Genomic DNA, 20,214 nt, shown 5'->3' with positions numbered 1-20,214 from the left:
ACATTAATAAACAGTAATTTAGTTACATTAATAAACTAAATCACAGAAGTATATCTTTGAATATTGGAAAATATCAATTGTATTGTTTATAGAAAACATCTGCAGGACAGAACACATAGAGACATATAAAATTATATATTTTTTTCAAAGTTTTTATTATAAATTATATATTTAAAATAAATTTAAGTAATAATGTGTAAAAAAACAGCTAAATCACTTCATTAGGAAAACATATTTTCACAGGAGGAAGAAAAAAATTCTGTAGACAAATGATTTTTTTTTTCTGAAAGTTCCTCGAATTTTTTTTTCTGACAAATGATTTCTTTATAAAATTTCGATTCGTTCAATTATTAACTAGGTAAATAATTAAGAATAAGAGAAAAACTTAACATGAATAGTAAAAACTTAAAACAACATATCAATTTATAAGAATTGCTATGAATATAGTACAAAGCTTCATGAATTTTCCATTGCACATATATATAGAATTTCTTATCAAACTAATAAGTTACTTAACCTGATCAACTCAGATTTTTACAGAACATCTTCTTTGACATCTTGAATGTAGAATTAATTTAATTTTACACTTATGATTAAAAAGCTTTAATTAACACTTACTTAAAATTACTTTAAAATACTTAATACTTTAAAAATTGTAAAAAAAGTCCCATTACCTTTTGCTGGTAGCCATTTTAAGTACTACAATTTCTGTTCTATGGAATAAAAAAAGTTGCATAAAAGCTTATTTTGAAGAGCTTTTCCTACAACATCTTTATTTTTAAAGCTTGCAATTAGAAAGAAAGAAAAATTAAGATCTTACTTTTTTTTCTTCCTTATATTTGAATTCATACATCTTAAAAAGACTATGATGGGATTTGTGGTTATGAAAAACAATCCGTAACACTTTTTTACAACAATATTTTCTATTCTGTATGCCTTTAATATTTACTTTAATGACCTAAATTTCAGGGCGATAAATAACATGTTATACAGATTAATGACTAACATAGAAAAAGCTATAATTAAATATAATTATTATATAACAAAAAATATGTTTGTTTTTTTTTAATTTAAACAAATCAACACTATTAATAATTTTATGTACTAATTTTTAAAATGAGATCCAATAAGAATTGTTTAACCACACAATATAATAGTATTTGCTAAAATTTGCCAATCTGACATGTTAAAAAGATATTTAAGTATTTAATAAAATATATTTTTCTTAATAGTTTAATTTAAAATCATAAAAAATAGTTATATTACTTATCAAATTAAAGTGAAAAATAACCTTCTGAAAATGGGGTTTTTCACTGGTAATATATGATATTGAAATTATAAGAAAAGTCTATTTAAATGCTTATAGACTACCAAATGTATACATTATTTCAGCAAATATTTATCTTACTTTAGTTTTATTTTAAAATTCATGTACAGTTGAACCTGGTTCAGATAAAAATGTTTCATAACAATTTTGCTACAGATCATGAAGTTTCCCCCAAACTTTAAAAAAATTTAAACCAGGCTTTTTGGGTTTATATAAAACAAAGGGTAAAATGATACTTTTTGCTCTACATTTAATCAATTAATTTATTTTATCAATGAACAATTAAAAAATATAAACTTTTCTTCCATAAGCATGCTAACATGATAAAAAAGAATAATAGAAAATTTTGAATATGCTTATACATTGGGTAACATTTCTAACAAATAAAAATTTAACATCAAAATGTTATTTTAGTAATGCATGTAAATGAACCCTTTGTTTGTCAGTAAACATGAAAATGTCATAATTTAGCAGTATTTAATGTCATTTGTTAGCTGTATTTACTTAACAACATCTGCATCAATTTACTTAATACAATAATCATGTCTTTTTTCCGTGAAAAAATTAGAGTAATATTCAATTAAAAATTCTAAGAAAATAATAGAATAATGAGAAAAATAAAAATGTCAAATGGGCTGCATACATACAAAGTAGTGAAGTAACTGGTATGTTTTAGTACTAATGGTTTAATAACAAGTAAAGAATAAACTACTTTTTTAAGATTTATTTGAACAAAATAAAGCTTCAAGCATAACAATGCTTATTATATAAAATAATATATATTGATAATATTTTAAATGAATTTTGAATATTTGGCAATATTTTTGAATTAGGCTCTTTTATATAAGCATTATATTACGAAAAAAATTGAATCATTAATAAAAATATACTGCATACAAACAATAAAAATTTTTTTATAGATATATTATGAAAAAATTCGAAAAATAAACACTATCAAAACATGGAGTTGGTATGGTCTGTATTATTTTAAGATTTTTTGGAGAATTATGACTTAAATTTAAATTTCTTCAAATTAATTTATTTTAGAAATATAGTTTTACAGAAAAGCATGAACATTCAAAACTACATATCATATATGCTTATTAGCTCACAACACAGATTCAGATTAGCTATTTAATTTACGATTAAAAATATTTTTATAAGAAAATTTACTAATTTTTTTTCATTTAGTTAAATTTAAGCTAAAAGTATTCATAAAAATACCTTAAAGTTAAGTAAAGTACTATAAAAGATTTTTTTCTATTGAAAATAACCATGCCAGTTTTTTATTTATTTATAAAAAACTACTTGGTTTAAACTAGCCAACCCTGGGTTACAGAAAATGTTTATTCTAGTTGTATTGGAGCTCTAGTTGTAAAAAATGAGTGGAAAAGAAATCTCTTAGTGTGGTTGTTAGTAATGGGATTAAAAAAAATCAAAAATTAAAACAAAATGCACAATACCTGCTAGTAATTTTTCAACAGTTAAGAATTGAGAATAAGTAATTTTTTTAAAGTCTATTCCAGAGGTCTAAATATATTTCCAATTTTAATTTTTATTTTTTAATAATTATATTTATTTCCTTACAAATAGCATTTAAATTCTTTGGTATTGCTTTAGTGATTTGTTTTCTGAAAGTAACTTAAATGACTTTAGTTGTTTTATCGATCAGTATGAACTATTGTAAATCTAAAAGAAATTTTTTCTACTCCTCGACTTCATCTTAACAAGGTTCGACTGCATTATATTTATTATCAAAAGATAAAAACATTATTACTTTATATAGTTTTAAATTGTTTCATGAAACAATTTTAGATATGTTATAGATTGTCTTGCATTATTTACTAGAACTTAAATGGCTCAAATTTGATTTTTTTTCATGAAACATTAATAAAACAATTCTATAATAATTGTATATTTCCAAGCACTTAAAAAAAATTTTGAAAGTGAAAGACTGAGGGGAAAGGTCTTAGATCTACAACATTGAGAATGTCTTTTAGGACATTGTTGACGAAAATACTTTTCCTTTAATCGGAGCAATAGCCATAATCAGTTAATAGCATGAAATGTACACAAAAAGCATAAAATAATAGTTGAAAGCGGAATGCCTAAATATAAAAATCCTTTGTGATACTTTATTTTGGCATTTTGCCCAGTTGAACAACTGCTAACATAAATACCGTAATCACAGATGGGACTGATTATATGACGCAAATCTACGTTAGTCATCTGAAATACTCATGGGACTGATTATATGAATCTGAAATACCAAGTTTTGAATTTTGGGTTAATTTTCAAATAATGAGCACACTTTTCGGCTAATACGCGGATTGGCTTACATTTGGAAATCTACAGTAAACACACTTTCAAAATTTCTTAGAAAAAAATTTTTTTTTACTTCTTTATTATTAAAATTTCTTGAAAAATAGAGGTGAGTGAAATCCATTCATATTGTTAAGAGCAAGCCTTTTTTTTCAAATAAGCTTTTGTGCAAATTTTAACAAAGAATAGAATTTGAAGTACAACATTTTTAAGCATAGCCAGTAGGAAGTAAACAGCTTTATAACTAATACAAAAAATTAACAATATTTTTTTATTTATGTAACAAATTAAGTCAAAGAATGTAATTCTTAAATATTTAAGAAAATTTGAGATGGCCAGGTTCAATTTGATTTCATATGGAATGCTTGATTTCACATGGAATGATTAATATACATATCTACACAACAGTAAATATTTAATGAAGACAAGTCTTTGTGTAACAGTGCAATTCTAACTTATATTGATAAATCTATTGTACATCCCAACAGTACACATTAACAATGGAACAATTAATATACTATATTTACAAATCAACTAAAATTTTTTGCTCACTGATTTAGTTTAGTCAAAATTTTATGTTTAATTTTCTGGTGTTGGCTTCGTAGCAATTTTTGGGGCTAACTGTTTATCTCTTTCTAATTCACGATCTCTTTGAAGTTCTTTTTGTAAAGCTTCTTTTTGTTTCTGCTGCTGCATCTTCATAGCACGTTTCTGAGAACAGAATAAGAGAATTGACTTTTACTAAAGCGAATAATAATGTAATTGGCAAAAACTGCAACTATATCACATTTGAAATTTATTTTGAAAAATGCTAGCAATTATAGATTTTTATAATATATATATACACATATAAGTTATGGTCAATGTGAATAGTCAGTTATTATTAATACTAAAAGGTGAATATGAATAATAACCAAATAAGCCTGTTAAAGTGAATAATTAAAATGAATTTATCACATTAACCAGTTATTAATAATAAAAACCAATGAGGTTGGTCAATGTCATACTTTCAAGTTTTTGCTGTGAATATTTCAGTATCGTGATCTGCCATGTCAACTACAATCGCTAAGGCACCAAATTGACTTAAAACTGGAAAATAAAAATAAAAGACAAAACATGTAGATGTTTGCCAGATGTGACGAGAGTCTGTCTAAGTTAAGAACTCATCTCGCCAGTAAGTCTAAGGCCATCTGGTGCTTTGGAAACAAGAATGGCGCATTTTAAGGAGGGTAGCTTCACTCTAGAACTAACACAATAGACTGAAGAGATTACCTTTCTCTTGCTGAACTGGCTCGAAACCACTCCAAAACAGGGATCCCTACTAGAAATAGTCATACTTCATTACCATAGTCACCGCCACAGGTCCAGACAAATGTCTGGAGGAGTTCTCATTTTAGACAAACTATAACAGTTTTACTCTTTGAGTTGGTCCCTTTTTGTAATGTTTTTTTAGTTTCTCACGGGCTGCTCCCCAGAAATTGCTAAGACTTGGCTATTATTCTGCCACAGATACAGAAATCTCCCTTTTTTACTTCTTACTTTGATCAAAAGAAGCGGTTATTATTAATAGTGACCGATTAATATTAATAATAAGCGGATTTATCACTTTAATCCTAACCCATATATAAAGAGGCACACCCATGTTCCAATGCTATATAATGTTCAATCACATTGATCAAACTTCATTGGTTGTTATTAATAATAACCAGGTAAAGTGAATACTTTGCGATATTTCTCACTTTGACCAAAAGAAGCAGTTATTATTAATATTGATCTGTTAGTATTAATAATAACCGGGTTTATTACTTGAACATTTTGTAAAAGATACTATTTAATGTAATTTTTCCCAGATAATTTTTAAAGCACATTTAAAAAATTAAAGAGAAGCATCTTTTGTAGTGTCAATGTCAACTTTCGTGTTCAGAAATAAATAAAAAAAAAAAAGAATATATTTGTTCATACAATCAAGAAGCATTTTAAAAATCATCTACATCCTTTCTTATCAACTTTTGGTAAAGAAAAATTCATCAAACAATTTATAAAGGATAGTGCTCTTTACATCATATGATAAACTTACATTAGTATCTTATAATAAAAAATCTCTAAATGATCTCAAGTATCAAGAAATTTAACATAAACTAGAAAATGAGCAACTAACTAACCTTAAGTTTTGAAGTCCTGTCATATATAGACAACATCTCCTTTTTCAAAATTTGAGCTTTAGCATGATAGTGCTTGATTCTAGAAAACTGAAAAACGAATTTCAATTTAAAAAAACAAAAAATATAAATTTTTAAAAATATTAATTAAAAAAAAAACAATGACTGTTTCAGAAAACCAAAAGGTTATTTCAAAATAAATATTAAAACATAAAAATCTGGTCAGAAGCATGCACAACAAAATATAAAAAATTTCATTCATGGGGTAAAGTAATAAGAAATTTGCTTATATTTTTAATACTTTCAGAACAGAATTTCAAAGATCAGCAAAATTTGCATGGTATTGTGGTGTTGCGGTCTGATTTGCAAAGTCCGAATATACGAATCTCTGACATTGGATTACGTCGCTTGCAGTCGATAATTGTTGTATGACGTAGACCTCACACTTGAATGGAGATTTCCTCGCAGTATATGCGTGAAGTACGAAATCGGCGAAACGCGCACAGGATGCATTTTGATATATCTTGGCCGCCTCTCCACAGCTCTCTCTCCGTTGGTTCATGAGTAACTAGCTAGCAGTTAGGCATGTCCTTGCCGGTTACTCATTTGCAGCTTTTTCTATGTTGCTTGAATTTTAAAGTTGTTATATTTTATTTATGTTAAGATGTTCAGTTAAATTTACCAAGTTCTTAAGTGCTAATAAAGATAGTTGTTTATTTAAACTTAGAATGTTACATATAAAGTAACACGACATAAACCTATAATTCTTTCTCATGGACATTTTCATGTTGAAAGTTATACAAAAATTGGAGTCAGATTTCTTTTCAGAGTTCAAGTGGGATTCTACCAAACATACCAACCTCCACAAGTGGTGACCCGGATGTAGAAGTAGTGACACCCTTCAGAGTGAAAGAAAATGTGGATTTATGGATTACTATTTTTATTGAACGTGGCTGGCTACCTGGTACGCAGTGAGTAGTTATTTCCTGGTTGATGTTTCTCTTTTTCAGAGCAGTGCATATGCAATTTTTATAGGTTTTAATGTTTCTATGCACTAGTGCAATTTAAATTTAAACGTATTGAATTTAATTAAATTCTTATGGACTTGTAAACAATTGAGTTAAGCAATACAATTTGAGTTTGAATTCATAAAGTACAATGTAAAATTGAATTAATGCTTGTGTAAACTATTCATATCTTTTCTTGAATAATGTACCAGTTTTTAATACATTTTCAAAGGCATTTAAATCATTAACTTTGTAGCATAATGGCCAAAAACAAAATAGCCAGAGTTGCATTTCGAGCTCCACCCGTTTGGAAAACCGAAATAAATTTATGGTTTCTTCAAGTAGAATCAAATTTTGTGATGTCGGGAATTGAAAAGAAGTAACAAAATTTCACTGCGTTGTCGTAGCGTTAAATATGGAAGTTCTTTCTTGTGTAAAAGATATCGTTGAGGTTCCACCTACAGATAATCCATACACGGTTCTTAAGTAATGTATTGTATAACATTTTACACAGTCCGAAAGTTCGCGATTGAGGACTGTGTTACAGGAATTGTATTTAGGTGAGAAAAAACCAACACAATTATTACATGAAATGAGATCGTTAGCTGGTAGTCAAATATCTGACGATGTTTTCGAAACATTGTTTATTCAGCGACTTCCTATTAATATCCAACAAATATTGTCAATTAGTAAAGACAAACTTGATGATTTGGCTCAAATCGCGGATAAAATAAACGAAGTTTCTTGTTTCGGTACTTCAAGTACAGAACATAATATTTCTTCCGTTGATTTAAAAGAGTTACAATCTCAAATTTCTGAACTTTCCGAAAAAGTTGAAAAATTGACTTTTCGACAAAAAAGTTACAATAGAAGTAAATTTCGTCAACGGTCTGGTTCAAAGCCTCATTCGAAATTGAATAATGTCAATAAAACTTCAGAAAAGCAGTATTGTTGGTACCATTTTAAACTTGGTAAAAATGCTAAAAAATGTGTTAGTAAATGTTCATACTCGGAAAACTGAATTCCGCTTCTGTTACGGTGACGACAGATAGTGGGTTAAAGTTCAGTCGCCTCTACATATTTGACCGAAAATTAGGTTTTAATTTTGTAGTTGATACTGGCGCGTCAATTTCAGTTTTTCCATGTGACCCACACATTCATAAGCAACCGACTACGGAGATAGCAATCTTCGCTGCGAACGGAACTAAAATAAACACATACGGTTTTCGTAGATTAACGTCAGATTTTGGTTTAAAAAGGCAATTCATATGGAATTTTGCTATTGCTGATGTAGTGCGACCTACCTTGGGTGCAGATTTTTTAGAATTTTTTGGTTTATTGGTTGACATAAAAAATCGCAAATTGATTGATAGAACTTCGAGATTTTCAGCTAAGGGTACACGGGTTCGCGGAAAATCATTAAGTTTAACAACGATTTGCGGAAATACTGAGTATCATAGGCTTTTGTCAAAATTTCCCGGTATTACAAATCAATCTTTTCTAAAAAGTCCTAAAAAGCACAATGTTACTCATTCTATCATAACAAGAGGTCCACCGGTTTGTGTAAAGGCTCAACGTTTAGCCCCAGACTAACTTAAAGCAGCTAAAAATGAGTTTGACATTCTTTTAGAACAGGGTATAGTTTCTCCTTCAAGTAGCCCATGGTCTAGTCCCATTCATTTAGTCAAAAAAAAGAATGATGAATGACGTGTATGCGGCGACTATGGAAAGTTAAATTCGGTCACTTTAGAGGATCGTTATCCCATACCGCATATTCAGGATTTTTCATCTGGCTTAGCTGGTAAAACTATATTCTCAAAAATTGGCCTAGTAAAAGCTTACCATCAGATCCCATTAGACGAGGATTCAAAATCTAAAAGTGCGGTAGTATGAATTGAATGAATGAATTCAATGAATTGAATGTTTAAAAAATGAAAAAAACTCAGAAACAGTAAATTAAACCACTAAAATTCTGATCTAAAAAGAATTACATACAGTAAATCTAATACCCTGAAATACTGACCTAATAACGATCACTTTTTAATTTAAATATCTTTAATTTGTCGTGTACACAGTCACTTAGTGTGTCTAATTTTTGTCTAGTTCCCCTTTACTATTCTCAGTAACTTTTATTTTATACTTTAATGTAGGGAATTTTTCATTGCTATTGTTACTCGCGTATTTCAGTTATTCATTTACTTAAATTCTGCTTCAGATATCTTAATCAATGTCTAAAAAATGAAATCTGCCAACAAATATTGGTCAGATGCCTGCTAAAGTACAGATGAGTGAGTAATTTTTACTGAACTGCATAAAACTGAAGCAGACCAACGACATAAAAGAAAATGTTGCCCATTCTGAATGATGAAAATAGATTCATGTGATTCATATCGTGAATCTTTAAAAGCGGCTGCTGAGTTGGAAAAAAGGTAGTTAACACATTTTTTATTCAATACACCATAATTTTATTTAAAATAATTCTACATTTAACAAAAGCTACATTAATAAATCCTTTTAAAAATTTTAGTAAACTAAATGAAAAGTGAATTAATTACTAAAGAAAAACACAAACAAAATATTAAATGAAGTACTATAAGAAAAATTGATATCATGAAGTCAGGCGATGAAAACCTTGATAAAATAAAATTTTAGGTATAGATACAAAGCAACCTATATTTTAAGATACTATAGTTTATTAATCATCTTTTTGCTCTAAAAACATCCACTTTGGAGGTATTAATAGTCATTACAAGGATCAAAGCATTAACATACCATATCATCTAATTGATAAGTTCGAAGTGCTTCAACAACCCTTGCACTTTCTTGTTCTAAAGTTTCAATAACAATAGTCTGGTTTCTCCTAATTTAATACAACAAAAAAACAAGTTTTTTAAGGATATAAAAGCATGTGAATGATTCAAATTTTTTTTTGTAATTTTGCTTTAAATTAATTAATTATTTAAGAAAATAATGCTTTTGTTTATTTCAAACAATTGAGAGAAAAATCAAATGCAAAATTCTAAAAAAAAAAAAAAAGTTAATAATTTATACTTATTAATTACCAAGTATAAAACTGTAATAATTTTGAAACTGTAACATAATCCTTAAATAATTGCTATGTTTCTCAATTTTTTCACAGTTCTTACTTTCAAAATGGTAAATCAAAAGAAAAAATTAAACAAATGATGGTCAACCAAATATTTAAATGCACAATCCTAAAAAAAATTATAAATAATTAGTTCTTAATTAATTACCAATTGCAATGACCGCCACGAGAAAAATTACTAGTTAATAAACAGCTGCTTTTTTAAATTAAATCAGCAAGATCAAAATGATAGCAATATCAAAGCATGTTAAAACTATCTTTCAATAAAATTATTGCAATTTTATACAATGAAGTTTTTAGAGAGCATATGTTTTAAAAACTTAATGTTTTTTCTTATACAACCCATGAACAAAAGAAACAACCCTACAGGTGCAAATTACACTTCTTGGTGAAAATTAAAGATCATAGTTAAAAGAATAATAAAACCAATAGAGGGGAAGAAAATAGACCAAATGAAAATTACTTATGAATTAAAAAAAGACATTGGATGCCCATCATCACTCAATGTCAATGATTATAATTCATTGGGTTACCCTCACAGTTAAGAGAAAATGAAGCAGCCATAGCAAGTTTCAAAAAAAAAAAAAAAAAAAAAAAAAAAAAAAAAAAAAAAAAAANAAAAAAAAAAAGTTCAAATGCAAATAAACTAAAGAATATATTGAATGCTTTGTCTATTCAATGACATAAACCATATATATTATATTAAGTCATACAATCTAATGAAAAGAGTCAGGAGAATGTAATATGAAGAGTGTAATATGTAACAATAATACATATAAGACCAGCTTATGGTCATACATAATGACTCAACAATGAATAAAGAGTGAGATTACATTTTTATATTTATTTTAAGTCCAATTTGTACCATAGCAACATGGCTAAATGGCATGATTTTAGCGTCAAGGATAAATTCAAAATGTAACCAAATTTAACTTTGACACACAATGTAGTATTGAAAGTTACAAAAACATTTACTGATTCACAAACGATTTAATATTTTTTTAAATTTAAAAACCCTTCTGTAAATTAAAAAAGCAGCTTATTAAACCAAAATCTCAAATGTAAATTAAAATAGTTAAAATAAAATATAAATGCAGCAGTTAATTTAGCTGCTATTGCATTTTAGTTTAATTTTTAGACCCCTCCCCCCTGTAGGGTATATTGGTTTTGAAAATCAGAAGCTTCATAAAATCCAATATCCTCAGACAAATGGGATTTTAATAAGTGAAAGACATTGTATAAAACTACAATCATTTTGAAACTGTACCATGGTTCTCAATTTTTATCCCATTTTACAGTAAATTATTTAAAAATGATTAATTAATAATAATAAACGAAATTGTGAAATATAGTTCTATACTTTATAAAATTGATGGCATGTAATTTCATAAATTAATAACTAATATGTGAAAAGATAACTTACTAGTTCTTGTTTTATTACAATACAGAAAATTTAAATTTATGGATAACTTGTTAAAATAAACTATCTCTTCAAGAAATAATTTAAAAAATATATTGAATTAAAATATAAACCTATTTTGAATTAATATATATAGTGTGTTAAATTGTTGTTACTTTTAAAGCATAATGCAGGTTAATAGGGAGCTCTCATAACACATGTATGGATCTTGTACTTGCACTATTACAAGATTGATCTACTCAAATTATACTTACAGGTGTATTCAATAAGCCTTTCTGGTGTTAAAATATAACCGTGTGATAAATAAATTCTGTGATCAAACGATAGCTTCTTTGCTCCTACAAATACTATTATATTATGTATGTAAGAATAGTTACTATAATTCATACATAAATAAAAATTAAGCCAAACATATACAGAAGCTAGGAAATTACTTTTATGATGCAAAAATATGTATAACATATTTTCAATAATTTAAAAACTAAGTTATTATTCCCTTTAAAACTCTTCTCAATAAATATAAATAATCAAAATAACCAGTAATCATTCCTTGTCATGCAAAACAGCACTCAATCTATTTTAAGAGATTCACACAACCTTATTTGCATAAAATTCAAAAACTGTTATGTAGTTGCTACAAAAGTTTGTTTCCATTAAAAAATTTTTATTTCTCATAAATTTTTTACCACCAATACATTTGAATACAGAAGCCTAAGAAAAAGGGTCTTGACAGTAATTTATAATAGTGAAATTATGAATTCCTTACTATTTTGGCAAAGTTTGTTAGCATCTAAAATTTACCACTTGCATTTGATTTTAAAACCTAGAGGATGTGTCCCACACAGGCTCATTTTCTTTTCAGCGACACTCACCACTTAACCATGACCATGCACCTAGCCATGTTTCCAGGGCTTTATATTTTAACAGAAATGATAGGAACACCATGTGTTTTTGATTCCAGTTAGACGGCATGAAAAAATTGGCTGGGTCTGGATACTGGATCCTGAGACTAAAAACCAGGTCTGGGTACCTCGTGCCCCACAGTGAAATCTTTTTGCCGAATCCGGGTAATAACCAAGAAATGAAATTCTGGGTACCTTACTACCTGGTAGATAGATTACTAATTATACTAGTTTTTAAATCAAAACTAATTGCCAGAAAGAATTTAAATTTTATCAGACAAAAAAATTAACGTTTACCTTGGTCTCTTTGAAATTAATTTAATTTCAGAAAAGATCATTAGTTTTCAATTAAATTTGTAACAATATGAATGACTAAAGTTACTACTTTGCTTATTACTTTGGTTTATTTGTTACATTATTAAAGTGACTGTTTTTACTCATAGTTAAGTAAATATGTTCACAAGAAATTAATTTATAGAACTGCATAAATTTTTTTTCGTGATTTGTAAAATCATTTTACGTATGAAATACTTAAAAATTATAGTTCAGGGAACTACTTCCACAGCTTTTATAGTATATATTTTAATGGAAGAATAAAAAAATTTAAAATGAGTAAAAGAAGAAATAAATACAAATTTCATAAATATTTTTTGAAACGTTTTTATTCTTTTTTGTATTTCTAATTATAAATAAATTGTTTACTTTATACTACATCATGCCTATAACAAATTCTTTTAAATGTGCTGCCATTGGTGTATAGTATAAAGAACTATCATTCGAAAGGAAGTTAAATACTGTTGAATTAAAAGTTCATCGAAGGAAAATTAAAAAAAGAAATGATTTAAACTTCAAAAAAAGGTATTGGCCAAGTAATATATCCCAGGTAATAATAACACAGAAATAGTAACAATTATCATATAATGAGAGCATAATTTAGTTTGCCGTAATTTCTTAGTTAACTCTGAAAGTATCTTTTCGTTCACACATACTAATGAAACAAAACATTTCTCTTTTAATTATCGTCTTGAAAATGGCTCAGGCACGTTTATCTTTTAGAAATTTTGTTATCTTCTCTTATGAAATAGGAAAAACATTAAGACATTCATCGGCGAAATATCATATTTAGTCCTTAAAAATTCATCATTCCCTCCTTGGAACGACGATTCTAGGTGCTGGAGACTGGTTGGAATGAAACCGATTCCAATTCCAGCCAAGAAACTCTTTCCAAGGTGTTCGTGGTGGGGAAAAATAATTCCCGTTGGAACGTGACGTCATTCCCAGATGGAATTTCATTCCATGGAGCTCATGGTAGGGTTCCAGGCTATTAACCTTCATAATTTCACCAAGAAAACACAAGTAAAGCTTTTGTAAGAAATTAAGATTTGAAACAGCTTTTGTGGTAAGTATTGTAATCTTTAATATAAGAAAAATTAATTATATGTCTAAAATTTTAATTTATATTATTTAATCCAATTTAAGTTTAATTCCTATTATATCATCTTCGTATTATGATCAGAAAAAATATAAATAAAATTTGAATAATTTTAGAAACAAAAATAGCTTAATATATTAAATTTGCTTAATACGCTTAATATATTAAATATACAATATCAAAATAAGTAAAAAGAATTTTTTACACATTAAAGTAAATAACTTAAGTATAACAATCAAAATTTCCAATCTTATTAATAAATGAATTGAAATTGTAAAAATGCTTCAATTGCTCATAAGGATATTTCATAATATGATACCCTGAAGAAAAACTAATAAAAGATAAAAATCTTAGCATGAATAATTTATTATATTTGAATTTCTAGGAGCTGAGTTGCAACTATGTGAATTTAGAACATAAGTACTATTGACTATTAATAAAAATGTAAACTTAAAAGAGATGCTTTTAATGGTTCTCATTCTATTCAGGGATGAGATTGGCCAAAAGGCAAAAAAGCTGAATTTCCACACGAGTAAATTTTATGCGTATGCAATCGTTTAGTAATAAATTCCAAACAATTTAAGATAACAACAATGTGTTGACATGCAATTGTCTACCAATTTATTATTACATAAATATTTTATATCAATACTTAACATTTAGTAAAAAGTAAAATTACCAATTGAAAAAATAAAACTAGAAATTATATTTTTCTTTAGTTCACATAAGAGATAATTATTAGTTGAGAAACTGCCTGATTTAGCAAATTAAAACTACTGAAAACATACATTAACATTCCATTACTTTTAATAAAAACTGTTATGTGATTTATAGCAAATATATCAGTAACATGACTTTTTAAATTATTTAGAAAAGAAAAGAAACTTTTACAATTGGAATCACTACAATCATATTATAATCTCATCTAGCTAGAGCCCTGTGAAACATATCAATAACTGTGAAGTAGAAATATATAGTAACTCCTTAACATACAAAAATTGTTATTTTAGTTTGAATAATTACATGATAATCAGCAACTGTTTAGATAATTATTTTTCATTTGATAAGAATTTTGCATTTCATAGCATAAATAACAGCAACATTATTTTTTAAAATTTGGATTTTGGCACTGCGTGAACTCTTTTTCCAAATAAAAATTTTATCACTTTTTAAGTGATTGCTTTTGTTTGCTATATCCCTTAAGTTTGCTATATATATTTTTTTTAATTTCCGATAGCTGCAAATGCTTCATGTTTCACAAAACAAAGGAAAAAAAACCTTTAACAAGGTCAAATTGCTTGTAATGCAGCTTGTGAATGAGGGGTGCTCCAAGTGGGAAAAGTTTTATATATTCTTGTAGTAATAGCAAAACTGACAAAAATAGATTGGTGATTAATTTAGTCGTTAGCCCATCTTGAAACATCTTTTGACAAATCCCATTTTTTATTCTTTGCAAACACAGAATGCAAGTTTTGAATATATTCTCTTCCAGTTTCACTGTGTTGTAATTCCTATATATAGTAATAATAATTGATAGTATATTAGTCACCTTTATAGTAACTAATTAAAGAAAAAAAAAACTTCGTATAAGAATAGCGATAGTTGATTTTAAAAATGTGTAAATACAAATTGCGATCTTGGATTTTAAAATCGCGTGAATGTGAATCACGATAATGGATTTTGAAATCATGTGAATATGAAACTCGATATTTGACTTTGAAAATGAGAAAATACAAACTGCGATATAGAATTTTTAAATAGCGTAAATACAAATCACGATTCATAACTTTTAGATCGTGTAAATACAAATCGTGATGCGTAACTTTTAGATCGCGTAAATATTAATTGCGATGCCTTATTTTTAAATCATGTATAAATACGAAAATCGATGTTTAATATTATAACTGCATGAGCGAATCACGACATTGGATTTTAAACTTGCATGAATATGAATCGCTACTTAGGTTATTAAAAACGTGTAAATACAAATAGCGATATTGGATTTTTAAAGCTCGTAAATAAGAATCGCAGTGTACGATATTCAAATTGCGTGAATAAGAATCACAGTGTACGATATTCAAATTGCGTGAATAAGAATCGCAACACGAAAGTTTTGCTACATTTGATATAAAAATCGCGTTAATAAGAATTGAGATATTAGCAGATTCCGGGCTTGAGACTTCTAAAAGGCTTGTTTGAAGCAACGTCTATTTAATTACAAAGAATACAAGCTATCTGGCAAGCGGGTAAAAATACGGAAAATCTTATCTTCTGCCGTAAAAGCAGTGAAAATAGCTAAAGTAGGTAAAAATGCGGAAGGGTTGGTAGCTATGTAGTTTGAATTTTCTGTTTATCTCTGAAAATCAGAAATAAATATAATTATTTTATTTCAACCGCTAAATTTTCTAAAAAAGCAGAATATTTATTAAAAAAAAACTTTTATAGAATCGGAGTTTTCGATAAAAAAGCTGAAATTCCAGAGAAAAAAAGCGGAAATCTGCTAAAAAGCGGAAAAATCTCCTCCCTGTCTATTCCAAAAGAAGCTCATACACTTTCTTTACAAGTATAACCAAAAATCAAATAAATCAAAAAAATTCATTCAAATAAAAGTTATTTTAAGTTAAAATTGCCACCCATAATACAACAAACTTTGCTTAAAATTTACTCACGTTAATTCATTTAGACTCGATGAGGATTTCTTCAGATCACTTACATAAAGTGATAGAATACCATCAGATAACTTCTCAAGAACTTTCAGAGGCACTAAAAAGTCAGATATATCTTTAAAAAATAAGTAATTAAAATTGGCAGTAAAACCAGGAGAAGAAATAAAATTTATATTTACCAACACTACTTATATCAGGTTTTTCTTTAACTTCAGGCAAATTATCTTTATTATTTTCTTCATGGCTTTCTGGTTGGGACAGGATTTCTTTATCCAAATACTCATCAGTTGAAGAAATAACTGGGCACTCTGCTGAGTCTTTTACATCACACATCTTTTTTACAATTAATGTTCTTTTTAAAAAAAATTAAAAAATTATCACGCAACAATTTATCATCACAATAAAATCAGTTTAATAGAAAAATAATAATAGTAATAAGAAAAAAAACTTTCAGACTTACAAAGTTTTTAGTACTACAAAAGATAACATGTTAACTTTCGAATAAAAACAATAGTCTCAATCTATTCAAAATTCCAAAAAAATAGTCGTGCGAATTTCATAATTGCATATTAAACTATTGATATCCTCAATTTAGCTATTTAATAATTAATGGATAAGTAAAATGTACACATTGGAAATGCCTAGTCATATTTTGTATCAGACATCAATGTTTTATTTCATAGTTTAACAACTAAATAAAATTGAAGAAAATTTTTTCTTACACTATAGCAGAGTTGGTTTATTTAAACCAAACAGTTGTTACAAAAAACAAACGTAAGCTTGATATTTTTCTAAATAATATTTTAAATAATTAGTTTAAAAATTTTTTAGTTGGAACATAAGAAAATACTAAATAAATAAATAATAAAATTTTTTTAATATTTTTTTGATTAACTGCTGATGTGAATCTCCATTACTTTAAGTAAACATAAATATGTAATTTTTAAATGCTTATGTGTTATTATGTTCCAGAAAACATATCTATGTGGAATAAATAAATCATTGCTAGTACAAATTTAAGGTTAAAACATGTTTAGAAATAAATGAACCACCACCACATTATTGTTCTTATAGTTTAAATATCAGTTAACTAATAAAATTATTGAATGAGTAAGAGAGAAAGAAATTTTTTTCTATGCTGTAAGATACATTATGCTACTTATAATCAAAGTTATATAGGGAATAATGTTCTTTTCCGAGTTATATATTTTATTTAGCAGTTTATTTTAATAATTTTTTTCCAGTTTAACTTAATAATTTTACTTTTCTGAATTATATGTAGGGTTCACACCAACAATGGAAATTCAGTGGTTCTATAGAGCCACCTAGGTCTTCATTCAATGGTTCGAAAGATTAATATAGTAGACAAACTTGATAGAAAAAAAATTTAATTTTATAATTGCATGATTTATGTTATGGTACACATGAAAAGTTATTAATTGCCATCTAATAAGGTTTATTTTCTTTAAAGATTAGAATTCATTAAAATTAAATGAAAAAAAAACCCGCTAAAATAATATTAGTAAATAGATTTAACATACAGATTAAAATGCTCAGACCAAATTAATAAATAAATGAGGAAAACAGAGAGAGTAAAAACTATCTAAATATATTAAAAATTATCTAAAAATTCAAAATGAAGTAAATTTTAAAAGAGCAAAAAATTATGTTTTATTGATGAATGATTACACTGTCAGTACATGAAGAAATACCTGAGTTAATGGTTCCACATTAGACAAATATGCATAGACATTATAATTATTATCCTCACATATATCAATAAGCAGCAAAATAAAAGTTTCAAAATAACAGGTATTTTTCATTTGAAAAATCTTAAAGCTGAAACCTAACCTACTCATGTAATAAAATTAGTAGGCTTTTTTTAAAATGCATGGATTTTGATGCAAAAAAACAAACAAAACATTTTTTTTTACTATTTTGTAACTTCCGAACATATTTAAAATCGACAATATTTTCGCCGATGCATATTTAAAGCAACATTTGGCAACGATTGTTACAATGTCATTATACTGGAGTGAACCCTAATTATATGTTTTATTTTTAAGAATTTTATCCTGTTTTCAGTGTAAAGAGCATTAAAGCATACTTTTATAAATTATTGTAATATTTTCACAATACATTTTATTAATTTAGCTCATACTTTAATTTTTCAAATTTCTAATTATTTGTGCATTATGTAACATTTAGTTTGTTTTCTTTTCTAAAAAAATAATTTAAAAATAAATTTAAAAAAAAAAAAAAAAAACTGGTTTGAAAAAAGTTTTTAGAAAATTTCCTTTTGTAAACCTGAAATATAATCATAAAATTATGTCAGAAAGTATAAGGCTTAGTCTAACGTGTTAAGTTATTCACTTTTTTTAAATATATTTTTCGTTATAAAAGTTCATAAAAACACAAAATTCATTATTTCATTAATACATCAGGAAAGAGTTAATGAATGGTTTTATGTAGAAGTACTATAGAAGAACTGTATTAAACTTTCAATGAAAAGTTACTAGCAGTAAAAAGCAAAAACCTATTAACAAAACTAAATAAAGTAGCAACAGTTTTCCTTTCAAAATGGGAAACACAATTTAAAAAAGAACTCACTACGTGGAACAAGTCAATATAAATCTAAATTAATTCTGATATCACGTTTCTTTGTTTAGGCAAATTATTCAATAAAAGAAAACTACAGAAAATATAAAGCAAATTATACAAAACTTGACATGATGATAAATCAAAATAACTATTTGATTAAAATCAAATTACGTCTTAAATTATGTCAGAGAAGTCTACTTTTTATTGAATTTATTGTATTTCAGATAAATTTCATTTTAAAACAGAAAATTAACAAAATAAGTTCATTAAATATATTTAGTTCCGATATCGACAAAAGGGGTACAGCAAGAAATTGATAATCCGAATAATTTTAACAGTTTTGCAGAAAATTAAATTTACCATATAGCTTACATGTGATTATAACTAGAGCATGTGATATCGACGTAATTTGTGAAATGTGTGATGGCAACCAAATCCCTGCCAACGCAAGAAATTTGCGCCTGAGAATTCGGTGATGCGACCGAGAACTTGATTGGTGAAATGTATCTGCTATAAAAAAACTCGCCAATCAGGTCGCATCTCCCAATACACATTTCATGCATCGTGAATACTTTTATAGAGGTGCAATGTAAGTGCAGCATGCACATTACGATATTTTAAGTCCTCAGGATGAAGCCACGTCCCTAGATAAGGACGTCAAGAGGGCCAGTCAAAAGGAAAATTTTCAAACTCTTATTCGTTAGGGAGAAAATCGATGCGGTAATTTCAAAGCCAATTGCTAAAATATGGTTGTCTACTGTGATATGGATGGGTGGTCTAATGTAAACAATAACAAGCGTCCTTAAACCGGAAGAAATTTAGAAAATTTCCGGTGTATCCCTCCGCTTATGTTATGTCAACGAGGCGATGTGCGAACAAGCCAAATATTCTATGCAGTTTTGTCATTGTAATTTGGGTACAAATCTAAACATAATTGTACCCTTCATAAGAGCTTTCACAAATGTATTGATTCTCAGAGGTCGTAAGGCCAAAAAAAAATCTTGGAAAGTTAATATCTCACTGTGAATAATTCATAAGGTTTGCCATGTTTTGTATTTTATCCCTTATTTGGCTACATTTGAATAAAATATCTTTTTAAGTTAGCCTAATTAGAAAATATTCTAATGATTATAATATTAATATGATAATGCTGAAGTTTAAAGGCTGAAAGAAAGAACTCGGTACATGTGAAATACTGCAAAAGATATGATGCAATAATATGATGGCGCGTTTTTTCAATCTGCGGCGTAAAAATATATCGGAAGCAGTAAC

At 27.2% G+C, this 20,214-nt stretch overlaps 1 protein-coding gene across 3 annotated transcripts; it reads right to left on the bottom strand.

Annotated features, from left to right (window-relative positions):
* Positions 1–2,879: 2,879 nt before the first annotated feature.
* On the bottom strand, positions 2,880–19,520 carry LOC107448373 (biogenesis of lysosomal organelles complex 1 subunit pallidin). Of its 3 annotated transcripts, none has more exons than XM_016063542.3 (6): positions 19,315–19,520; positions 16,521–16,693; positions 16,345–16,438; positions 9,588–9,675; positions 5,812–5,898; positions 2,880–4,360 (listed from the first exon to the last, which is right to left on the bottom strand). In XM_016063542.3, exons 1-6 carry the CDS (start codon positions 19,503–19,505, stop codon positions 4,229–4,231), a joined length of 765 nt encoding a protein of 254 aa, XP_015919028.2. In that variant the 5' UTR covers positions 19,506–19,520; the 3' UTR covers positions 2,880–4,228. The 3 variants fall into 3 exon arrangements, with proteins under 3 accessions (XP_015919028.2, XP_071043414.1, XP_071043415.1); XM_071187313.1 differs by lacking the exon at positions 19,315–19,520 and adding an exon at positions 19,114–19,278; XM_071187314.1 differs by lacking the exon at positions 19,315–19,520 and adding an exon at positions 18,952–19,264.
* Positions 19,521–20,214: the final 694 nt, after the last annotated feature.

This window comes from Parasteatoda tepidariorum, chromosome X1 (assembly GCF_043381705.1).
Source record: "Parasteatoda tepidariorum isolate YZ-2023 chromosome X1, CAS_Ptep_4.0, whole genome shotgun sequence".
NCBI classification, from domain to species: domain Eukaryota; kingdom Metazoa; phylum Arthropoda; class Arachnida; order Araneae; family Theridiidae; genus Parasteatoda; species Parasteatoda tepidariorum.
Note: the sequence above shows the minus strand (reverse complement) of the source record. Positions and strands in the feature narration are given on the sequence as shown.